General features: G+C 37.9%; 1 protein-coding gene across 1 annotated transcript in view; it reads left to right on the top strand.

Moving 5' to 3' along the window:
* Nucleotides 1-360: 360 nt before the first annotated feature.
* The window catches only part of LOC149155680 (non-canonical heme oxygenase HOZ, chloroplastic-like), a 244,687-nt gene continuing 220,827 nt past the window's right edge, over nt 361-24,220 (top strand). The window contains exon 1 of the mRNA XM_089445922.1: nt 361-753. Within this exon, the coding sequence (XP_089302048.1) occupies nt 484-753 (270 nt within the window). The 5' untranslated portion in view covers nt 361-483. The remainder of the gene's footprint in view (nt 754-24,220) is intronic.

Here is a 24,220-nt window from a genome sequence, read left to right as displayed (position 1 = left end):
GAATTCCTAATATTAAACTATAAATAATCAACACAATTTTTTTTTATAAAAACAAACTAAAACCCCAATCAAAACAAAAAAAACTAATACCCATCAAAACTAAATAAGTAATACCATCTGTACCCACTGCCTACCCAAGTATAATAAATAAACCAAAAATTAAAATTAAAAAGTTCAGATTCGAATATGATATTGAACGAAAGATGTCGGGAAAACACTTATTAAGGAAAAAATGTTTCGACGACCATACAAAATTTAATACTTAAAAAAGACAAAAAACAATTACAAGATTCCATTGGTTGTTTGGGTGTTTTTTTACCAGACATCTCACCATTTTTGCGCGCTTAACGATAATGGGATTGGAAATTATATTGGAAATTGAAGATTGATAATGAGATTGAAGATGGTATTTTACGAGACACCTTAGCATTTTTGCGTGATTGCTAGGACAGAATCAGGGCTGCCTGTTGACTCCAGCAATCCATGCAAACGGTGATGCAGAAATACACGATGGGTCTCCGGGTTCTTCCCCCAACCACCACAATAAATGCCTTTACCAACTCTCATCACCTCCTTCGCCTGTTCAACGACACTCCGTGCATTAGCAGATCGGTGGGCAATTCCACTGCAAGGCAATTCGATTTCACTCCCCTTTGCCTTCAACAGCCACTTCGGATCAAGGAAAAGCCTGTTCGTAAGTTCTCCGGATCGAGTCGTTCCCTGGTCATGGCTTCCGTGTCTCAAGCTCCTCAGGTATGTTATTCCATGGACGTTCAATTTTTCTTCTTTCAGGAGATATTCCACAAATTTGAACACAAGTATTAAAATAGATCATAACCACAATACATTACATGTTATCCAATCGTATTACAAGGGTTCGATTGTCAATAAGAGCTCACTGCCATATACAATAAGACAGTTTTTTTTTTTCAGAAAGAAAAAGCTGAAATGTATTATATTGAGTCTGTATAACAGTTCCAGATGGTACATATTATGCAAAATGGACTAACATAGGACAGAAACCAGAGGAGAGTTTCTTCTGAGTAGATTGCCAGATAGCCAAAACTCGAAGATACACAGATGCAAGGACACCTCCAGCGCCAACTGGGAAAGAAATCAGAGATAGAAAAAGCCATACATAATCCGACAGATACCAGGAAAATCAAAAAGGAGAAACCAGAAACAGATCATAAGGACAGATAGAAAGAAAGCTAAAAACCCGGAATACAGAAGTCCTGAATGGAAAAGGACTCCTCGCCAGCTGAAACCTTCAAGGACCATGAACCTGAGCCGAGGAGAAGGCCCTCCTTTGACAAGCAATCCGCTTTCTGGTTCCGGGCTCTGTAGACGTGCTGAATGGAACTCCCTCCCATAAGACCCCAAAAAAACATAATTCTATCCATCCAGCATGCGAGGTGAGGGCACCTGATGAGGCTTTTACCATTGACATGATCGACCATAGATTTTGAGTCCCCGAAGATTGAGATAGAATGGATGTCAAAAAAAATACAGAAAGCGAGAAGACCCGCGAGGGCCTTCGCCTCTGCCAAGCTGTTTGTTCCCTTACCTGTGTTCCAGGATAGGCTATAATGTAGATCGTCATCCATAATAATGACCACCCCACAGCCGCATGAATTTTGTTGGGCAGCTCCGTCAAAGAAGGCCCTCGGGGTCCTGAGAAAGGAATCTGCCAGCCCTCTTCTGTTGACAGTTTTCAATTTTGGAAACTTTTTGGGGACAGAGTCATATATGAGTATTATGTGATGTAATATATCCATGAGAGGCTCCTTTGCTTCATTGAAAATTTTATTGTTCCTCCACCTCCAGGCACACCATAAAGCAATTATAATGATCGATCTCCATGATTCTCTTTGCCTACTCCACCAATCAAATGCAGCGGGAGTAGAAGCATGAGAGAGAAGAGGGAAACCATATAGAAATGCCAGATCCCGCCATATTTGCTGAATAGAGTTGCATTGGAAGAACATGTGAATGTTGGATTCCTCTTCTAATTCACACATTTGGCACCTACTCGGCCCATGCCACTTTCTTTTCCTCAAATTTTCCCAGGACAGATTTTTATTATAAAACACCAGCCATGAGAAGTATATGAATTTGGGTGCGCATCCTGCTTTCCAAAATGCTGATGGGAAAGTGGGATAAGAGAGCATAGACTTTGAACCAATCATATCAGCGTAAATATCCTTTACGCATACCTGAAAATTTGAATTTGTCAGATTCCAGACCAAAAAGTCCTGCGGCATGGACCTGAGAAACCCGCAGCTTCTCAGAACGTTCCTGACCGAGTCCCATTGGCTCAACAACGACTCCGGCAAACCAAGATCGGCAGCCGATTTCCATATAGGGAGGGGGCCTTGCCAACCTGCAATCAACTTATCCCACCTGAAGAAGCCTTTGCCATGGAGGAAGAATAGAATCCTATCGGGAATTGATATGGTCTCACGCCCGCTCATGATGGGATCAATTCCGATGAGGATTCTATTACCGGACTGTAAGCACCATTTCAAGTTCCTTAAAAAATACTTCTCTATTTTGCGGAAACTGAGCCAAATGGCAGAGCCGCACTTAGCCCCAATCCTTCCTAAATGAAACCAATATTCCATACCTTTTCCTCTCATGTATTTCATCTTAATGGTATAGCTCCAAGGTCCTTCCCCGTAGATACCCCTCCACAAGGATTTGCACAGGAGTGCCTTCCTGAAGGTCCTCAAATCCAATAAACCCCAACCACCAGAAGACTTTGGTCTAGAAATCTTCTCCAAAGAGGCGAGATGATATTTTCCTTGAGCTGAATTGCCACCCCAAATGAAATTTGCAGTGATCTTGTTCATTTTCTGAATGATGCTTGCCGGGAGGAAGAAAATGTGAGCCCAATAAATAGAAAGTGCAAAAGTACTGCTCGAGTTAGGACGATTCTTCCAGCCAGAGATAGACATTTATATTCCCAGACGGATATCTTTTTATAATATCTATCAATAAGCCATTTCCAATCATCTTTAGAATAACCCTTTGCCTTTAGGTGAAAACCCAAATATTTTACTCCATCCTTAATAGACCTGATACCGACTCCAAATAACTCGGAAATCCATTCCACTAATTCCATATTGGTGTCGTTGTGGTATAGAATGGATTTGGACTTGTTTATTTGTAAGCCAGTGGCCCTTTGAAACCTGTATAGAATGTCGTTTAGACATCTCCACGTAATTCTGCACAGCATTGCAAAAATAAGCACATCATCAACAAATAAATTGTGTGAAACGAAATTGTTCCTGCATATCTTCACGGGCCTGCAAGTATTCTCTGAAACAACCTTATTGATATGTAGGCTTAAAGAGTTCATTGCTAGGATGAACAGCAGCGTCGATAAAGGGCAGCCTTGCCGCAACCCCCTTTCTGCTGAGAAAAAAGGGGAAGGGATCCCGCTAATAATGACCGCATAATTCACGTTCTCAATGCATGCCATAATCCAATTAAAGACATTTGAATTCAGACCAATCTTTGCTAATAAACACTTGATAAAACCCCAATCTAAACAATCAAAAGCTCTTTGCAAATCTATTTTCAGAATGGCCGCTTCAGATCGATTAGAGAGCATGGAGAACAGGCTTTCCTGAGTGTTGGTGACTGCATCCATTATATTCCTACCCTTCAAAAAAGCATGCTGGTCCCTTGATAATGAATCGGCCAATGTTGCTTTGATCCTCTCTGCTATAATTTTTGTGATAATTTTGAAAGTAATGTTGCACAAGGAGATCGGCCTGAAGTCTTTAAAGGTGTCCGCTTCCAGTTTCTTTGGGATGAGGGCTATCTGCGTGGATGAAGTAATGTGATGGATGCTGCCTGAGATTCTTGCTGCCTCAACCATCCTCAAGAGATCTAGTTTGATGATGTCAAAAAAGTGGATGAAAAATTCTATTGTCCAGCCATCCGAACCAGGGCATTTATCCTTCTTAAAAGCCTTCATAACTCCTAAAAGTTCCTCCTCTGTTATGGGCTGGAACAACTCTTCATTTTTTTCATCATCAAACATTTGGGGGACCAGATCAATACCCCATAGAATATCCTGAAAGCTGCAATTCTCTCTTCTTTTGTATTGATCTTTAAAATGTCTCACTGCCTCCTTTGAAATTTCTTGATGAGAGAAGAGAAAACCTCCCTGACCATCACTAATTTTCCATATAGTGTTCCTCTCCCGCCTGGCATTTGCATACCTGTGAAAAAATTTGGTGTTCCTATCACCTTCTTTGAGCCATATCGCCCTACTCTTTAGCCTCCATAAGGCTTCCTCCTCCTTTAGAATATTCTGTTTTTTCCTTTCAAGCTCATTTAGTCGGCATTTCAAACTGAAGGGGAGAGAGTTGGCTTTCAATAACTTAGAGATATCGTCCAACTCCTTTTGTATTTCTTGAAGAGCCAATCTGTCCGATTGTCTTTTTTTGTGTTGCCATGCCTTTACCACTTTTCTCAATGAGGACATCTTATCTCTAAAAGTCATAAAAGGAGGAACCAAGCAATTAGCGGATAATTCCTTCCAGACTTTTGATATTTCTAACTCGAACGCAGGGTCCTCTAGGCAGGATCTGTTGAACTTAAAGGGGTACCCACTCCTGAACCCCTTTTCCTTCCAGCAGAGAGATATTGGCCTATGGTCGGAGATGAACGCATTTTCAATGGTTGAGAAAGGCATTCCCATTTTATCAATGATGCTGACATGGACAATAAACTGGTCTATCCTTTTTGCAATATAGGCTTCTTCTATTCTTCCATTATTCCACGTAGGCATCATTTTGGTTGGAACAACATCTACAAGATTCCTGTGAAGAAATTCATACTTGATTCTATCAGAGAGCGGATCTCTCTTTCTGCACTTCTCCCATCGTTCTTCCGGACTTAAAGTAATATTAAGATCACCTCTTACAGAGCGTATGCCGAGTGTAGAGCAGCAGTAAACCTCCAGCGAGACCAAAACCAGAACCACGATGCCGGAGATGAGAGAGAAAAGGAATGTTGAGAAAGCGAGCAAAAGGGACGTCCCTGCGCCAGAGCGCGCAGGGGAAGAGGAAAGCTGGCCAAACTTTCACACTACCTGAGGAGACTGAAACTTATAGCTGCTGCCAGGGAACGAGGCTTGATAGTGGAAGAGTTTACGTGTCGTTCTATCGGATGGCATGGAGGAGCAGAGCCATATACTGGCAGGTGGCGAGCACAAAGAGCTTGAGACGTGCATGAGCTATCAACGGAGTTCCGGAATAAAAACGTGTAGGTTGAGATCATGAGTTATCCATGCATTGGCTCCCTGCGTTCCCCCTTTGCACTGATTGGAGACGAGTGTATGAAGGCCATGGCGAATGCAGTCTGGTTGTACGCTTTCAGCTTGCCGCTCCACCCCACGAGAATTGAAATTAAAATTTTATTAATCACCAAATTGGGCTAAACGGTTCTCAAGAATATAAGGACGAGAATCTAAATCGAAATTGAAATTTTATTAATCACCTCAATGAGACTTAAGAATATAACACCTACTGACAGTCAATAAAGGGTATTTCCAGCAAAGGGAATAGTAAAGGGCAAGTTAATTCTAAATCTTATCTTTTATTACCAGATACATTCCCAAAGACATCATCAAGCAGTGCATTGGTTCCCTCAATCTATTCTCCATAAGACATCATTAACTAGTGCATTGCTTCCATCATGATAATTGACGACTCGGATCAGGAGCGATGCTCTTCTTCTTTCTCTCATCAGTTAATTTCTAACTCTAGCACGCCCTGACATAAGCATTGTAGCTTGACAAGGTTTTATTTTTGGTTTTATGTCTACACTATCTCTATTGTTTTCATTGGCTAGTTAGTTTTTCTTCAACTTTTAGTAGAGGAGTGATAGGAGTTGCTTTCACACTCCCATTGTGTTCTCATTGGCTGTACTTTTGAGTTCCACTTAACAACTTTGTGCTAACTCATTGGACATTAATAAAATTATCCCATCTTATCTTATTATTCTCTCTGCTGCTTCTTTGGTAGCCGGGCTTTTGAATAAGGCCTTTGTAAATTTGTCTCCAAATTTGAGCCAATAGAGCGAAATGTGAATTTGCACCCCTTGGGCCTTATGAATTTCCTCGATTTTCAAAAAGTGTCTCATCTTGGCTGCCCTGGCCTGGGTCTCCTCATCTCAAGAAGTAAATTGCAACTACTGAGATAGTTGTTCAAGCTCCTCTTTTACTGCCTTGTGCTGCATTTGCCTAACATCGATGATCTACTTCGCGTAGTTCTGCAGAAAAACAGCAACCCAACTGAAAGTTTCATCCCACCATGTTATTCAAACCTTGGGCCCTCTTTGCCGCGGCATACGGTTCCATATCCACTTAATAGCTTCAATATATGGTGGCTGTTTCAAGTGAAATCTATTGAGCATGAACTTGGTATTTTTCATTTTTTTTGTTACTCCCCATAAAATAGAAAAAACAATGGACTAATGGTTAGAGAGGGTGAGCTTTATCTGAACTTGAGTAAGCGTCCTCCCATTGCAATCAAAGAAAAATAAATTTTCCTCTCAGCAAGCATGGCTCAAACGAGTCATTTCAAAACTGTTTTGCTACCATTTTGAAAGTAAGACCAAGTGAACCAAAGCTAGGTTTTGACGATGGAATTTGTAAGCATCAAATAGTCTTACTCCAGCCTTCATGCCATCCCAGGCCAATTTCCCCTTGGTGACATTCTAACATGGAGTATATGTGCTATGTCTTCTTGCATCTTGTTGGCAGTAATTTTTACCTCTTAATAGTGTTGAATTTTGTAGGTATGGCCGGTCTTCATAATTCATATTTTAGCCCTTGAAAAATATATATAATGAAAAATGTAAGACATATTCTTTGTCATTTTCAAAAGAAAATTTCGAATTTTTAAAAATTGAATTTTTGGCTCCAAAGATGAAGTCGGCCTGATCCCTTTAGTGACACCAATTCGGGCTACTTGGATGACCATTGAAAGTCATTTCGTTCTTCTACTCAAGCAAGAAATTCGGACCATTTGAGGCAGGATATAAGACAAATTTGAGGCAGAGAATAAGACGAATTGGAGGCAGAAAATAAGATGAATCCGAGGCAAGGTATTGGACGAATCTGAGGCAGAGTAAGGACAAATCGAAGGAAGAGTTTCTGGGCATACCAAAGCAGTAGGACCGAGATTCTTGGATGCAGAAGTAGGCCAAATTTCAGCCCTAGCATATCAGCCAGGCAGAATTGTTTGGGCAGCAGATTGGCTTGTTTAGAGGGCAGTTTGATCAGGGCTATGTTACTAGTCAGTTTGACTTGAAGAATTAGATGTATCTCTGTTGAATTAAATAATTTCTCTAAGGACAGGGGTGCTGGGTTTTGCCCCATGTGGGTTTTCCCAGGGTAAAATTCTTGTGTCTCTTGTTTGGCTTTCGCTTTATGATCATACTGGCATCCTTTTTTTCTGTGGTTGAGATTTTCTGTGTAATTGCTTTATGATAAATGTGAATGCAAGAAAGATTAATATGAAGAAACATAAGAAGTAATTATCAGATTAGGAGATCCTATGAAAAATCAACAAACAACTGACATAATTTTCAAAAAACAGTTGCAAAAATCAGCAAACATATAAGTGAATCTTGTTGAGAAATCTAGGGGTAGCTAGATAGATGATCTCTCTTTTCTTGATATCTGTTTGTGATGTCATTTTACTTATTAAATTATTCTTCAACTTGATTATTATTGCGTTCTCTTCATCAAACAACTACCAAACCATAAAGAACAATAACACAAAGGGCACAAGATATAGGTGATCAGCCAGGGCCAAAACCTCTCCACTCTGAGAGGAAAACCCACAAGAATTTTTCTTCTTATATAATCTTCAATTGACGAATTCCAAGACCTAGACCCTTGATCAAGACTCCTCCAAGACCAAGTCAACCTTGCCTCTTTTTGCCAAGTCAAATTAGCTACTTCTTTCTTGTCTTCAATTTTGGCCCTGCAACACCTTGACTGCAACTTTGACCTCTCTTTCTGCAACTTTTTCAATCTTGCTTCAGAAACTCTAGGCCATACTTATGAGATGCTAAAGACAAAATTAAGTGGTTTCTCCCCTTCGCTTGTCTTGGACTCTTCTCCTTGTGAATTCAGCTAGCAGAATGATCCTTTCTTAGGCTATATCTCGACTTCTTTCAATGTCTGCAATACCTTACTGCAGAAACCCTAGTTGTAGTCACACGTGTGAGGTGAATGGCCCAAAAACTATCCTTAAAGACTTCGATCTTCTCCTTCCTTTTACTCGCTGCTCAAGAGGCTTCCTTTCTTCCTTATTCACACTTCTTTCCTTGATTTGTATGCTTGGTTGATACACTCTTGAATGAGGCCGAGTCCTCATATATATAGGCTCCTCACCCATGCTAGTAGGCTGACTTGATATCATTCCTAGGCTGACATGTCCTCTTGATAGGCCGATTTGCTTCTTTTGGAGGCCGATTTAATTGAAGCACATAGACAAGGTCTTGGAGGGTCTTTTGACTCTAACTTTGACTCAAATAATTTTCATTACAATATGTAACATGCCCAAGAAGGCTCTTTCATACATGACGATGACTCTCTTGACTTGTAGACTCAATGACAAGCCCTAGAAGCTCTCAGTCGGAGCTTGACCTATAAAATAAATTTCCTTGAGCATGAAACCCATGTCTCAAGAATAACAACAATAATAAATTTATTTTCTCTTTACATAAAATAAAATCATAATTACATATGTCATTATGAAGACCAAACCTAGTTACATATTTCAGCAAATCTGCTCTCTTTGTCACTAACAAATCCTCTTCGCCATTTGGCCTGGTGCTTGCAACCTCAAGGGTGTGTTCCTAATGATTGTACCTGGTGTTCTAACCTATAAATCTACAATAGATGACTGAAAAAACAACAAGTTTACAGCTGTTTGACCAGCAAGTTGGTGGCCAAATTAGTGTGTACAAATCCTTAAGTCTAAAGTGTGGAACAGTCCTTCAGAAATCAGCCGTTTATATGGAAAAATTAGTGTAAGAAGAAAGTGTATTTAAGTGGCTAATTACCCAAATAAATAGCTGAAAAATCTTAGTAATTTGTACAAGATAAAATTGAATCAAACAAACTAGAGTGAGTGGATCAAAATTGAATTTTATTCCGCAATAGCGAAAAGGTTGGCTTCACCAAGATTACTTTGACAAAACTTGAGACAATGATACCTGAACACAAAGTACCAAGAGTTAGAAAATGTTAATTTGGTAGTTCAGGGACAAATTCCCTCCTTTGGGCAGCCTTCTTCATCCAGATAAGACTCTCTTTCCCCTTGGAAGAATTTAATTTGGTCAAGGAAAATTATTATTTTTAAATTTTTAATGGAAAACCCACAAGTACACAAAAGTATAGGTCGGCCTAAAGGACAAATTGGGTCTCCAAAGTCACATATAAATACACATCAAGGTCACCTCATTTAGACATCACATCAACACATCTCTTCTTCTCTCTCCTCTCTTGATTGGTTCATACAGGTCTGCAATGAAGGAGTCCGAGCTCACACGTGTGAAGGGAAGGAGGCTGATCTGATTTTTTGCGTTGACTTTTTGTTTGGGCAGTCGTTGACCACCTTTGACTTGGTTAGACTTGCAAAATTTCGATTTTTTGAGGTCGAATTTCTTTGTGAAGGAACCAAATTATTTTGGGCACTTTGACTTGGGTTGACCACAGGGTTGACTGAAGTTTGACCAAAGATTTCTCTCTCCTTTGACTGAGTCTTTTTGGGACTGTTTTGGTTGAAGTTTGACCACCAAAGGAGGCTGAATTGTTTGACTATTGACTGAGCTGATTTGGAGCTTATTTGACTGCTGAATGTTCACGGGTTAGGGCATCTTTGACTGCTGTTGACTTTGACAAAAAATTGCAGACTTTGACTTTGGATCGATTTGACTTTTGGGCTCATCTCTTATTGGATATTGGTTAGTTGAATTGGATAGTCGAAGCTGTTGACCTTTGACTCATTATTGATGATTTGGAACATTGTATCTTTTTGCTGAACATTTGATGACAATCTAATAGAAGAAGAATTTGTAACGGTTTCCCCCCTTGTGGCGTTTTCCCCTGGTTTTTGGCCAAATCTTGTGTTTCTCTTGTCTCATGTTCTTGGCTGTTTTCTATTGCATTTGAATTACTATTCCATCTACAATTGCTCATTGTTACTGGAAGATTAAATAATTTAAATTTATTTAAAAGTGATTGTACTAGCATAGAATAGTGGAAAATTAACAGAAAAGAGAGAGAGAATAATAATGGAGAGAAAAAACTATGGTTGCTTGATCTTGTTCAAGACAATTCGACTTCAAAAGACGACCTTCCACTCATTTAAATAATAATTTCCTTCACGAATTCAACCCAAGATTAGGAGAGGTTGAATGGCTACTATTGAGCCTTAGTTCTCTTAAGTGGAGAAAAAATTGAGTTAACTGATCTCCTCGGAGTTAACATGAGACAAAAATCACTTTCTGATAATTTTGGCAATTTAAACATGAGTATTTTTTACCACTTTGTTCTAGTTTTTCTCTAGAAATTCGAGCCACCTTAATTTAGTAGTTGCCTTAGCCATAACCTTCAAGCAATTCAAATTGCCTTAGTTTTCTCTTTATTTTCCAAGTTTAGAATGGCAGCTTGAGATAACTTATAACTTCCCATTTTTATCACTTGAGTCAGGGAATTGAATTCTTGGAGGAACTATAGGGAGAATTTTTAGGAAAGAAAAGGTGGGAAAAATAGGGAGAGTTTTAAGGAGTGAAAGGAGGGAAAATGTGAGATAATCAAGGAGAAAATTTAGGGGAACGAGTGGAGGGAAATTAGGAGAGATTGTAGGGGAAGGAAAAGAGAGAATAAATTTGTTCAAGTTCAATGTTGCCAATGACTCATCCAAATCTATGCCACATGTCCACCCCTTATACTGCCACCTCATGCTACTAGAAATAAACATGCCTAAAAATAGGCATTGTTAAAAATAACAATATGTATGTACGTCCACAATATTCTACTCATTGGCCTCGAAATTTGATGGGGAACCTAGATTTGCTGTCGACACTGCCACATTGAGACTGCTAAAAATAGAAAGTTCTCAGAATTAGATGAAACCACCACCATCAGTCTCAGAACTCAGTGGGGAGTCTGAATATGTAATCATTAGTGCTTGGTTCCTACTGCTAAAAATAGAAAGTTACTAGATTTGGATGAGAACAACACCATTGTATTCAGAACGTAGAGGGGAATCTGGATGTGTAATCAAACCTAACAACGGCATGTGAGTATACTCATTGGATTTGTCTTTCAGCAAGGAATCCAAATCCGTGGTAGAATCAACATGTAAGCGCTGCAAAAGTAGAAATTGCTTGCATGTTGACTGTAAGTAGCTCATCAAAATCTCTCAAGGATTCTAAGTATACCATTATCTTTGACATGCGAGCTATTGGACGAAACCTTTTAAAAATAGTGAGTGCCATGCATGTCACCCGTAAAGGCCTCACTATATTCTTGAGTTCACAAGGACTTTGAATATGTGGTTGTAACTGCTATAACATGCTTGCAACTCCCTCTCCTACAAAGTAGGGAACTTGCTAAAAATAACAACTCTCTCCAAACTATGCAAAAATTTGTCTCAAATCATCACTCTTGAGGGTCATCATCCCGGGAACCATTCCCTAACTAGTATTCGTATTGGTTTTTGGATCTCCAACTTTTTGAGATGTGGTAGTCTTTAATCCTCTAAATCTGCAAGGGGAAAAGTTAAGAGTTAACAATGGCGACTCAAGGGGAGGAATACCCTTGTGGGATACTAAGAACCTAGTGATATTTGCATATCTATATGAATTTCACCATGTATCCATCAACTCTATAGTCCAAAATCTGTGCCTATATACTGAAGAGTATCATTTGAAAAATTATCATGGTCCCATGTGCCTATCCAATGGGCAATGGAGTCAACAAGTATGGAACCTCAGCTAGTCGGTTGAAAAGGGTGTCTCATCCATACACATGCCCATCCAACCCGCAACTACATAACTTGTATGCTCCTCCTAGTGGATGATGTGCTAAAGTTGATAAATGGGAGACAACCACTTGGTTAGATGCCAATGAAGAAAACACCTGCCAGGCACGAAGGAACCCACCAATGAGGCTAATGGGTCCTAAGGTAAGACCGCAACTCGCTAGCTGTGAAAGATGTGATGGAGTCGAACATCCAACAAGATCATTTGATTAAGGCCTTGTTGCACATGTTTTGTCACAATTCCAAGGAAGCAGTTGTACCATTTTTTTTGAAGTTAAGAATCATCAACCAACATACTATTATGTCATTGTAAACCCATTTTGCAAATTTGTAATGTAAATGATGCTAGTATGACTGCTTTATTATGTAACAACCTAGGTAAGGCTATGATTTTGGTGGCAAATTTCATTGTAGAAGGTTTTTCATCTCATGGATTCATCTGTGTTTCTAAACACAAATGATCGGCAAAGTTTTTCCTTCCAATCTCACCCCAAAGATAGGGTGGAATTTATCGTCGAAGCCTTAGGTGAGTCCTGGTGTTTTAGTCGAGTCTATTGTAAAAATGATTTGAGAATAATTTAAGCTAATTGGCTAAATTATTTTATTACAAATCACTTGGTCTACTAGATCATATTGTGTCGCAAAATTGGGTAATTATTTGAGGGTTAAATTGGTAAAATCTTATGTAAAAAATATTTCAGTGCGTGGTCCCTTATAGTATATACTTAGACACCATGGCTAAAATATTTGAGGGTGGAAAAAATAATTCATCCCCTCATGAGTCAATTAATTAATTTTTCTGGCAAAATAAAATTAAATCCTAAGCCAGAAAATTAATTAATTTAGAGTCAAAAATTAAAATGTTAGAGAAATTAATTTCTCCAAATGGAAAAATTCGTAGGTATAAAAGAAATAAATTTTTGGCGGTCCTCCACCAAAGGGAATATTGAAAATTTCAAGAAAAATTGGACCCATGGACCTTAAGTCGAAGTCAATTTTTTGAGAAAATTAGCTCGAAATAATTATTTTTGAGCTAATAAAAAATAGTTTTAATGAGAAATTCGAAAATTCCTCAAAAATAAATATTTTCGACAGCAGAGATTAAAAGATCATCAAAGATTTATCGACGGTCGAGATTATTTTGACAGGGATCAAGCCAACTAGCCGTTATTTTCCACTTGGAGGAATTTCTCTATAAATAGAAGACTATTGAGCTTCTATTGATCATGATTGATCTTTGGTCTAATGTAATTTTGTAAATGCTGGTGTGAAGCCACTGTTCTGCTGAGAACGTTTGAATCTCATAATAAAAGACTTTGGGGTACAATTCATGGTGTCTTTGTCTCATTGATCTGTGGTATGTGCTTTCCTATATTGTGCTTCAATATCATATAAATTGTTATTTCATTTGTAGATGATAGGAACATTCTATTGGTAAGTTTTGGGCTTATCTTAGGTGATTCGATTCATTGTATGATCTAACGATTTTTCTTAAGAAATATATATAGAGTTTGCAGGTTCCCCGACCCTTGGGCTCCAAGTTCACAGATTGTGGGCACAGACTGACCTTGTTTGGACTTCGAATATTTTATGTGATTTTCTTACTTCGCTAAGGCTGTGGTTAATATCTATCTTTCGAAATACATCTAGCCATTGTCAATTTTTTTATAAATATTATTCTTCAAAAAATCTTCCAAGCATTGTATATTTGTATATAATTTGTAAATTATTTTTGTAAGATAATTTTTTCTAACCCTTGTTGTGCAGCGACTGGGGTTTTATTTTATTTTTGTATATATTGGTTTTTTTTTGTTTTTTTGGAAAATTTTCTTTTTATTTGTACAAGTGAAATCTCTTAAGGGATCCAAGAAAAGAGTAAAATTTTGAAGTTTCCAACCCTTAAAAACCCTAGACGTCTAGGGTTTTTGAGCCCTGTTGACCACTACCGGTCAACTACCCATGCAGTACCCCCCCTTTTTCTTTGCAAAAGGGGGTAGCACTTGATCGACGTGTCCGTGCCATCCTGCAATCATCAACAGCTTAATCAATTTAATTGTAAACCCAGTCTGCATGTATGAATTGTAAATAATCTTAGCAGATATGAGTCGTTTATGTAAAATTGCCTAGGTGGACCTAACTTTCTAATGATAATCTACGTCCCGGAAGGTTTTTCGTCCCACCGATCTATGATCGGCAGAGTTTTCCTTCAGCCTGACCCCAAAGCTGGGATGCATTTTGTTATTAGAACTTTAGGAGAATCCTAATGTGTTAATCTGCTAGATTATAGTTGTGTCGCAGAAACTGGGTGATTTATGAGGTCTATGATAAAGGGGTTTTCCCCCTTAAGATGTAAATTGTAAAAGTCATGATGTAATGTGTCTTGAGGGTTGGAAAATGTTTTAAATCCCCTCATGAGTCCTAAGTCCTAGGTCCTAGGTGATGTTTTCCAAAGGCTTAGTTCGATGATCCATTTAAGAAAATAAATAAAATAATAAAAATTAAAAAATTAATTAATTAAAAAATGAAATAAATAAAAAATAATAAAAAATTATAAAATAAAGCAAAAACCCTAAATAATAAAATAATAATATTTTGAGTGAATGCATGCAAAATATTATTTTTGATAATAAGTTAACAATTTCGACTGATGAGATTAAGAGATGTCTTGATCCTCATCGACGGTCGAGATCATTTCGACATGGATCACTCGAACTAGCCGTTGAGATCATTTCCTTTAAATAGAGTGCTAGGGGTCATTTCAGATCATTGGATCTGTGAGTCTGGTACTGAAGAAGCTCTCTTGTAATCTGTTTAAGGTTAATAAAAGAAGACTTTGGGGTCCAAATCTAGCTGGTGTTACTCTCTGGAAATGCTGTGAGATTGGTTAATTTTCCGCATATTTTATTTTTCAGCCATTAATAATAGCTTATTGTAGAGTATTGTGAGCACAGGTATCTTGTTCACTTGCTAGGGTTTGAGTGGTGTTACGGTTTCTGAAGTAATGGCAGGTATCTCCATTACTTTTTGAGATCTAGCAGCATTTTTGCCCTCTTTACTGATGGTTGAAGTGAGCTGTGCAGGAAAACTCTTACTGAAGAAGATTGCCGGGCGTTAGGGGAAGTTCTCGGTTGAACCAACCAACTCCCGCAAGCATTTTTTGCTAAGCCCAGTTGGATTTGATCCTGGGTCTATCATTCAGTTTATTTTTCTAATTTGCATGAGAGATTTTCTGAAGTTCTTCACAGTGAAAACCTGAAGTTTTTATTCTTTAAAATATTTCTATGCTTATTGCTGAATCTGGCTGTTAAGGGGCCAAAATCTGTAAATTAGTCAAGTTGATCTAGGGTTTCAAAGTTTTGCTTTATATACTGGTTTAATTAGGGTTTTACTTTAAAATTTTGCATATATCTGCGGGCTTTTATTCTCTATCTTGCAGGTTAGAGATAAGATTTGGAGAAAAAATTTTGCAGGGTCACTGTTTCGTTGTCCAAAGGTTTTTCAAGATCTGGAAGAATTTTTCACATCAGGATTGCCTGCGTTTCTGAATCAAGATACATCATTATTTACGTGGGGGTTATCTTTCCGCGCTGCTGTTGGTCATCTGGTGGGCATTTACCATTTCAAACGACCCTGCAGCTCCATGTGTTCATTTTTCCGGCGTATTTACTCTATGCTGCTGTATCCATGCGTCCTCTATCCGCCGTCCAAATTAAGCCTGCAAACTGTGTTTTGATTGAGCCAGTTCAATTCATAACCCGCATTACCTGCGGAAGAATACTTGAGGGCCAGTTAAGAGGAAGATTTCAGGGCGTCGTTTGTCAACGCATCCGCCATCGAGAAGGGCGTGACTGCATGTGATTGACGGCATACCCAGGATCGGCTCGCAGACCTGTTGAACGTCCCACAGACAGGTTGAATTTCACATGAATAAATCTTTCAGCAAAAACCAGCTTCAAACCGATTCTTTCCAGCCAGAAATCCGTCTGTCGTCCTCACCATCAGGCCAGGTAATTGTTTGAATCTCCTGCGTATTATCGGTGAGTATCAAATCGATTTCATAACCTCCGTCGTCTTCACGTATGTCTGCGCAATTCGATTCATTTTTCAGCGTGAGCATGAGGGTTACGTTTTTTCGTTTTGATTTTTTTTGGTAGACATATTCTTTTAAATTTTGGCATTTGATTTTTTTAGTTTTAGTTTTAAAATCATTTTGTTATTAAGGAAATTTGATATCGTTGTTTAGACTAGGTTATATTAGATTTTAGATTTACGCTTTGTTAGATTTTAATTATTTAAATTTTTGATTTAATATTTATATTTTAGTTTAGGATTTTATTTTGTTTAAATTTTAATTTAATTTCACTTTTGAAAAATCATAAAAAAAAAGAAGAAAATTTTCTTTTAAGTGTAGATTTAGATCTAGCATAAAAAGTATTGTGGGAAATTTTGCCAGTTTCATGTTTTTCTCGGGAAATCATCACGTCATATTTTTTCACGCTGAGATTTAAATTTATGAATGTTTATCGTTTTAGACAAGTCTGCGCATGAATGATCATTTGCTGGTTAATGATTTATAATTGCATGGTTGTTTAATGCACTGATCGAAATTTTCTTTATTGCTAGATATCGTTTGTTGAGATTTGGTCATTATAGGATCTTTATGGTTGTTTGATGATAAATGATTGCTGTTCATGGTTTATAATTTTACATTATCTAGCAAGTAATTGTTTAAACATCACTCTCATAAGGCACTGGTCTGCTAAATTAATAAAATCATTTTAGTGCTTCGTGTCTCCCAAACCCAGCTGGTTGACAGTGGGTCTTCATCACCTCATAGGGTCTACCCCCCTTAGCCGCGGGAGACAGGCTTAAACGGAGAGATCAGGGATCAGAGTGACAGCCCCCGGTCTGAGGGTTGTCGTGTCAATCTGCGCGACAACAAGCCCATTTTTGCTGGTTGCTTAATTTCAAATTAGGGAAGAAACCCATTATTTTGAAGGTCCTAGCCCTTACCCAACCTAAATGGCTAGTGTTTGAGACCTATTTTGCAAGAATCAAGAAGGCTCTAAGCCCTACACGGGCTAGATCTCATTGCAAGCAAGGGTTTCTTCAAGGGATTGACATTTTATCTCTAATAATTTGTGATTGCAGCAGTCATAAAGATCTGTTCTTTGGGTTTTGAGCTAACAATTTTGTGAGTGCAGGTGTTGAAGAGTGATTTCTTTCACATCTCCAAACTTGGCATAGGCCATTAGGCCTTGGGGTTTGCTTCTATTGCCTTCATCTGTCATTTTAATTGACTGCATAATTTATATCAGATCTGATATATTGATATAATAGTGGCATAATCATCATAATCCAAGCCTAAAGAACTCACACATTAAGCTAATAACTCATACAAGACATCAAAAATAAATTACAAGGGTTTGATCTATCAATTTTATTGTTTTATGTTGGATGTCATATAATTTTCAAGGTCCGATCTGAAAGTTTTAGGTTTGATATAATTGTTACAACAATGTATTCAGGGCATAAACACATAAAATAAGCCTAAATTAATTAACAAGTCACTTAAGGCATTGAACATTAATCTGTGGTTAAATTTATTGCATATAAGTTATTTTTTGAGGACTGTTGGGCAATTTCCAGATTTGATATGTTTTCTACAACCAATTATGCAGTCATATAAACTAAATAAGAATCATTAAAATTGACTAAATATCTTCTAAAAATTACTCAAATTGATTAGCTAATCATTGCTGCTTATTTGACATTAATATTTAGGCACTTTGTTGGTTTATTAAGGATTGAATCACTGATTTTCTGAGTTATTATAGATCTGATATACATCATTTTGAGGTTTGATCCGAGCATAATAAATCTGATCTATAGTGTCTACGCGGTCCTATAATCAATTGAATATCATTGGAAGTTAAATGCATTGATTTTATAGCTTATCATTGGCATCTTGCATCACTTCTCGACTACAGATATAAAATTGCAGACCTCTGAATACAAGGTTGCAACAATAATAAATCACATATAAGTTTTTAAAATTGGGTAAGGAAATTTTAAAATTCATAATCATTAAGGTTGAAGTGATTTGGGCTTAATTTTAGTCATTGACATTTTTTACACTCTTGCATTCACACAAGTGCTCTAATCAAGTTTGCAAGTGTTTAATTGACTAATTGTTCTAAGTGACGTTATGGATTAATGCTCTTAATTTCTCATTGCCATTACTGTTATTGAGTGGATTCATTGCTCATTGTTAAATTAGATATCTCTTGTGGATGCTATTCTGATCATAATTGTGATAAGAGATTTAAATTTCTCTCTTGTATCTAAGTGGCATATTGGTGATTTATTGATTATAATCTTGGAGATTGTTAATTGTCTTAAGTAGCATTAATCTTGTCTTTGAGCAATTGTCTATTTATATTACTGCCGCATTTCTCTAGCACTATTAAGCTTGAACACTTTCTCTTGTGGTTGATATTTTATTCATTTATTGTTTAAGTACCTTATTGTTCTTAATTGAAAATCATTGTCATTAAGTACTTAACAAATTAAGTAATCTCACCTTAAGAGCATTCATCTCTTGCACTTGCATACTAGGGATAACCTCTTGCATTAATAATTTACCTCCAAGCATAAGCTTGGTTGATAGAGAATAAGACCACCTTTCTCAATTTAGCTTGAGGGGCTTAGCACCTCTTTAGTGGTTAACATGGTGACCTTGTAGTCGTCAGAGCCACAGTCTCTGTAGCGCTAGAGGCATCGAGTGGTTAGAACACAGGGGGAGGTATCGTTAATCAAGCCTCTGCTTGCTTCCCGTTGGCTTCTATCCCACAACCTACTCTAGAGACTAGTTCCAAAATAGTTAAGAGGAAGGTTACACTTAGAATAGGCATCTAACTTAAAATCAACCAAGATTTTGCATTTCACCTAGCTTGTAGGATTTGCACTTCATCTAGGATAGTCAAGCATCCAAGCAACGATTGTTCATCTGGTTACTTGGCATCAAATTGATAATAAGCAAGAAGTTGACTCCATAAGGCACTAATGTCACATTTAAATCTAATCTAATATTTAAGCCTTACGAAATTTAACCAAGTAGCTAGGCCATTCAATCGTGTCTCCCGGACATGTTGGTTGCCAACTTGTCCTTCATCTTCACATTTCCATAGGGATTACCCCCATAGCCTGCTGTTGGGAGACAACTAGAATGGAGAGGTCGTGGAACAAAGTGACAACCCCTGACCTGAGTCATTGTCGCAGTGCTTGTACAATTTGCGCAGAACAAGCCCAATGAGACTTGACATTGTCAAATGTGAAGTGATAGCCAATGAGGCTAATGACCACCAAGGAGCTCAATTTTCTGGACTACCCCTCAAATAAGGTATTAGAGTCAATGAGGGACAACCTACTGAAATGAAAGGAAATGATGATTCCTTATCCTCAGTCTGAAGTGATCATAAAGAAGTATGAATAATGTGGCACCATGTCTTTAGTACTAGATCAGGGGGATAACAACTGACTTGGGGATAATGACTCAATGCAGACTAAAGAGACAAGACAAAAATTGTAACTTAGGACTTATCGTATTTGTCTTTTCAACACTACTCACCTATCAAACATAAAAATCAATGGTAAGTAATGAATAGCCTGTATCCAAGCTTGACCTACACATAAGCTGATGAATGGCTGGGGGAATAGATAAGATAGGACTCATAATTTTATTCGCAACACATAATGGACAACAAAGTTATTGACTTGTAGGATTCAAATGAAAGGTGAAAAAGACAAGACACAACATACTAGTAACCAAGATAAAACAAAAGATGACTTTGAAATTTTTTGTGACAATGATACCTAGACAGAAAGTACCAAGAGCTAGAAGAGAGAGAGAGAGAGAGAGAGAGAGAGAGAGAGAGAGAAAGAATAATGGAGAGAAGAAAATAAGGCTGCTTGTTCTCGTTGAAGACAATTTGACTTGGAAGGATGGCCTTCTACTCGTTTGAATAATATTTTCCTTCACTAATTTGACCCAAGTTTAGGAGAGGTTGAATGGCTATTATTGAGCCTTAGTTCACTTGAGTGGAGAAAAAATTGAGCTCACTGACACTCTCTCGGAGTTAACATGAGAAAAAAATCACTTTCTAATAATTTTGGCAATTTAAACTTGAGTGTTTTTTCATTTCTATTGGGCATTGGATAATCCAACGCTCCCGTGTGTTTCGCGACATGGCTTAACTGCCTCTCGTGGATCCATTAACTTTGGCGATGCGTCCATTTATTAACACCTACGGGTTTTGGTGTAACGACAATCGCGACTCCAACAAGTGGTATCAGAGCCAAGTTCTCGAGTTCGAATCACACCCGGCTTGCGCTGGGGGGAGATTGTTTTGGCATTAGATAATCCAGCGCTCTCGTGTGTTTCGCGACATGGCTTAATCGCCTCTCGTGGATCCGTTAACTCTGGCAATGCGTTTGTTTACTATAACACCTGTAGGTTTTGGTGTAACGACAATCGTGACTCCAACAATTTCTTCCTTTTTTACTAGTTTGTTCTCTATTTCTCTTTAGAAATTCGAGCCACCTTAATTTAGTATTTTCCTTAGCCATAATTTTCCTTCAAGAAATTTGAATCGCCTTAATTTTCTCTTTATTTTCCAATTTTAGAATAATAGCTTGAGTTAACTTATAATTTTTGTTTTTATCACTTGAGTTATGAAATTGAATTCTTGGACGAAAGATAGGAAGAATTTTTAGGAAAGAAAAAGAGGGGAAGTAGGGAGAGTTTTAAGGAGCGAAAGGAGGGAAAATGTGAGATAATGGTGGAGAAATATTAGGGGAATGAATTGAGGGAAATTAGGAGACATTATAGGGGAAGGAAAAGAGAGAAAATTTAAGAGAAAAAATAAATTTTCTCAAGTGCCATGTCACCAATGACTCATCTAATTCTATGTTACATGTGCATCCTTAGCTATTGACATGTGTCCACCTGTCAACTTGCCACCTTGTGCTACTAAAAATAGACATGCCTATAAATAGGCACTGTTAAAAATAGTGATATATACGCATGTCCACAATATAATACTCATTAGTCTTGGAATCTGACGGGGAACACAAATTTGTTGTCAGCACTACCAAATTGAGATTGCAATTTTTTTTTTCTTAGAATCGGATGCAACCACCATCATCAGACTAATAACTCAATGGGAAGTCCAAATATGTAATCACTAATCCCTGGCTCCGATTGCTAAAAATAGAAATTTCTCAGATTTGGATGAGAACAATACCATGGGATTTAGAACGCAGTGGGGAACCTGGATGTGTAATTAGACTTGACATGTGACCACTACTAAAAAGAGGAAGTACTCGGATTGTGTTAGATTTTGGGCATGTGGGCACTACGCTTAGTGTACACACACACACCCTAGATTCGATAATAGTCTCAAATTAACTAATTAACTGAAACACACTGATGTGCTTGACCATAAATAAATTTTTCATAGCGAAAATTATAAAATCAACAATCAGATCATGCATAGTAACACAAAAATTCAACCCCCCCAATTTTTTCTTTCTTATTAGTCCAACAAGAATCTATGGATCTCGTACAAGGGAAAATGGCCCTTTTACAATGCTCAATAAAATGCTAATTACAAGGGAAAACTTGCACCAAAAAACCCTTGTCCTTACTGCGGAAACCCTCCTCGGTCTCTGTGCCATAGTTTGCTCATTTTTGGCTACTCCTTTCGCTGTCCAATCATTGGAAGTCAAGGGAAAATTCAATGCTCTAATTGTTCTACTACTCAACAATAAACTAGCCCTCACAACCTCTTTTATGGGCTGCAAAATACACCTTCTAGGCCTTGGCCTGTCGCTCTTGTGCTACTATCTTTTTCATAGACTTGCAATCAACCCTTAAACTTGGTGTTGCTAGCACCCTACAAGCCTGGGCTTGTCCTTCTTTTTCCTGCAACCTATCTCAGGCCCTATTGCGGCCTTCCATAAGCTGTCAGCTTGTTCTTTAGGTCTGCGACCAACTAGTACAAACTTCAGTTTGTCCTTTTCAAGGCTGTGACCCTCTTTCCCTTTGCTCAGGCCTTCTCTACCAGCCCTTCCATAGGTCTTTGCCTCCCTTTTCTTGGTCTGCTTTCACACAAATAGGGTTACGACCCTCCTTCTTCCTCTTGTTTTTCACAACAAAGCAGATTCAACCCTCTCCTTGCCCTCCTTGGCCCTCGCACAGAACTGCCTCCTCATAGGTTTGCCCAAGATTAAGGCCTACTTGTCCTTCTTTCCTCCACAAGACGTCCTCTCTTGCTCTCTTGCCACAAGAATGAATCACCCAATCTTATAATGAACCTCTCTCATTGCCTTGTATTTATATTTTTCCAAAGAAAATACCATGGGTCTATACCATGGGTTATCATAAACTAGAATACCTATTAAATTTCCAAATACCAACCATATTTATTTTCGCAGGGCAATTTCTTTGATTCCCAACAATTTATTTATTATCCAAATAAATACTGAATTACCAAAAAATAAAATCACTAGTATTTTTAACTTCTAGAAATGAATATATGCAACGAAATTGAAATAAGAGAGATCAATCACACATTGCAAAAATAATTTACCCACAAAATACTTTGTCATCTATTAACCTGGAAAATCTGGGTTTTCCACCCACGGAGATACAAGGAAAAATACAATAATCAGAATTTGTAACTCGGTCCCACATGATGAATTCGACCAAAGGAATTTGACCACATGTAAATCGGCCTTTGGAAGAAATCGTCTGGGAAAAATTTGGCCCAATCAAACAACTAGCAAATCGACATGCGCTCTCCCTGTGTGCTATCACCGCGCCTTAGGAAAACTCGACCCCCCAACAATTCAACTTTCTCCAAATCAAATCGACCTTTCCACAACAATTTGGCCCTGCAATCTCCTCAACTCAGCCTCCTGGATTCGCCTTGAATTCTCTAGTACTTCTCCTCCTTTGCGCCCTAGTCCATTGAAGCACTTGCACTATAGAAAATCACTCTCTATGATGAATTGCTCTCTTGAGTTCTTGTGTGCCTTAACCTCTTTGCTAGGCTTCATTTATAATCTTCATTAAGTCCAAATTCCTAACCCTAATCTCCCTTCTAAAACATCTTGGAAATCAACAGTTCAGATTATTTCTAAGTCACTTAAATAATTAAATTATCTATCCTTAGAAAATGACTTAATAGTCCACAATAATTAATTGACTTAAATTATTGTACTTTTTCTAAGTTAGACTTAGGAAAGAAGACATAAGTCACTCACTCCATAAAGCAAACACCTAATAGATATAATAAATCATCTCCCAGATGCTAAGACACCAAGCCTATGTTGAAGACCTTTTGAAGCTACCACTAGCTTCAACAACACCATGGGTTATCATAGATTCATAACACACATTGTTCACAATGGATTTTCAAGGCAACAACCTAAAGTGAGTGCCTGAAATTTATTCTCACATGTCCGACATCAATGGCATGTGTGAGAATGCCTCTCAATGCTACAAAACATCAACAAATCACCTGTGTATATACTCGTTGGATTCATCTTTCAACAAGGAATCTAAATCCGTGATCAAAATCAACATGCGAGCATTGCCAAAAATAGAAAATACTCACATGTCGGCCATAAGTAACTCATTGGACTAAGAATCTCACAATGATTCTAAATATACCGTTATCTTTGACATGCGAGCAAGATGAAACCTGCTAAAAATAGTAAGTGCCATGCATGCCACTAGGAAAGGTCTCGTTGGAATCCCAAGTTCATAATGACTTTGGATATGTGATCAATACTACTGTAGCATGCTTGGAACTCCCTCTCCTCCAAAGTAGGAATCCTGCTAAAAATAACAACCCTCTCCAAACTGTGCAAAAATGTATCTCAAATTCTTAATCATCATTGAGTCAATCCTAAGGCTAATAATCCTGGGAGTCAATCCCTAGCCTGTATCCATATCTGTTTGTGGACCTCCAACTGAATGAGATGTGCTAGTCTATAATCCTTTAAATTTGCAAGGGACAAATTTAGGGGTTAACATGTCTCAATATTATTAATGTTGCCACACAACAAGA

Source organism: Pinus tabuliformis, chromosome 9, assembly GCF_031772625.1.
Source record: "Pinus tabuliformis cultivar Carrire ecotype Pingquan chromosome 9, CPIR1, whole genome shotgun sequence".
Lineage (NCBI taxonomy): Eukaryota > Viridiplantae > Streptophyta > Pinopsida > Pinales > Pinaceae > Pinus > Pinus tabuliformis.
The sequence above is the reverse complement of the archived record's forward strand: the minus strand, read 5'-3'. Positions and strand labels throughout refer to the sequence as shown.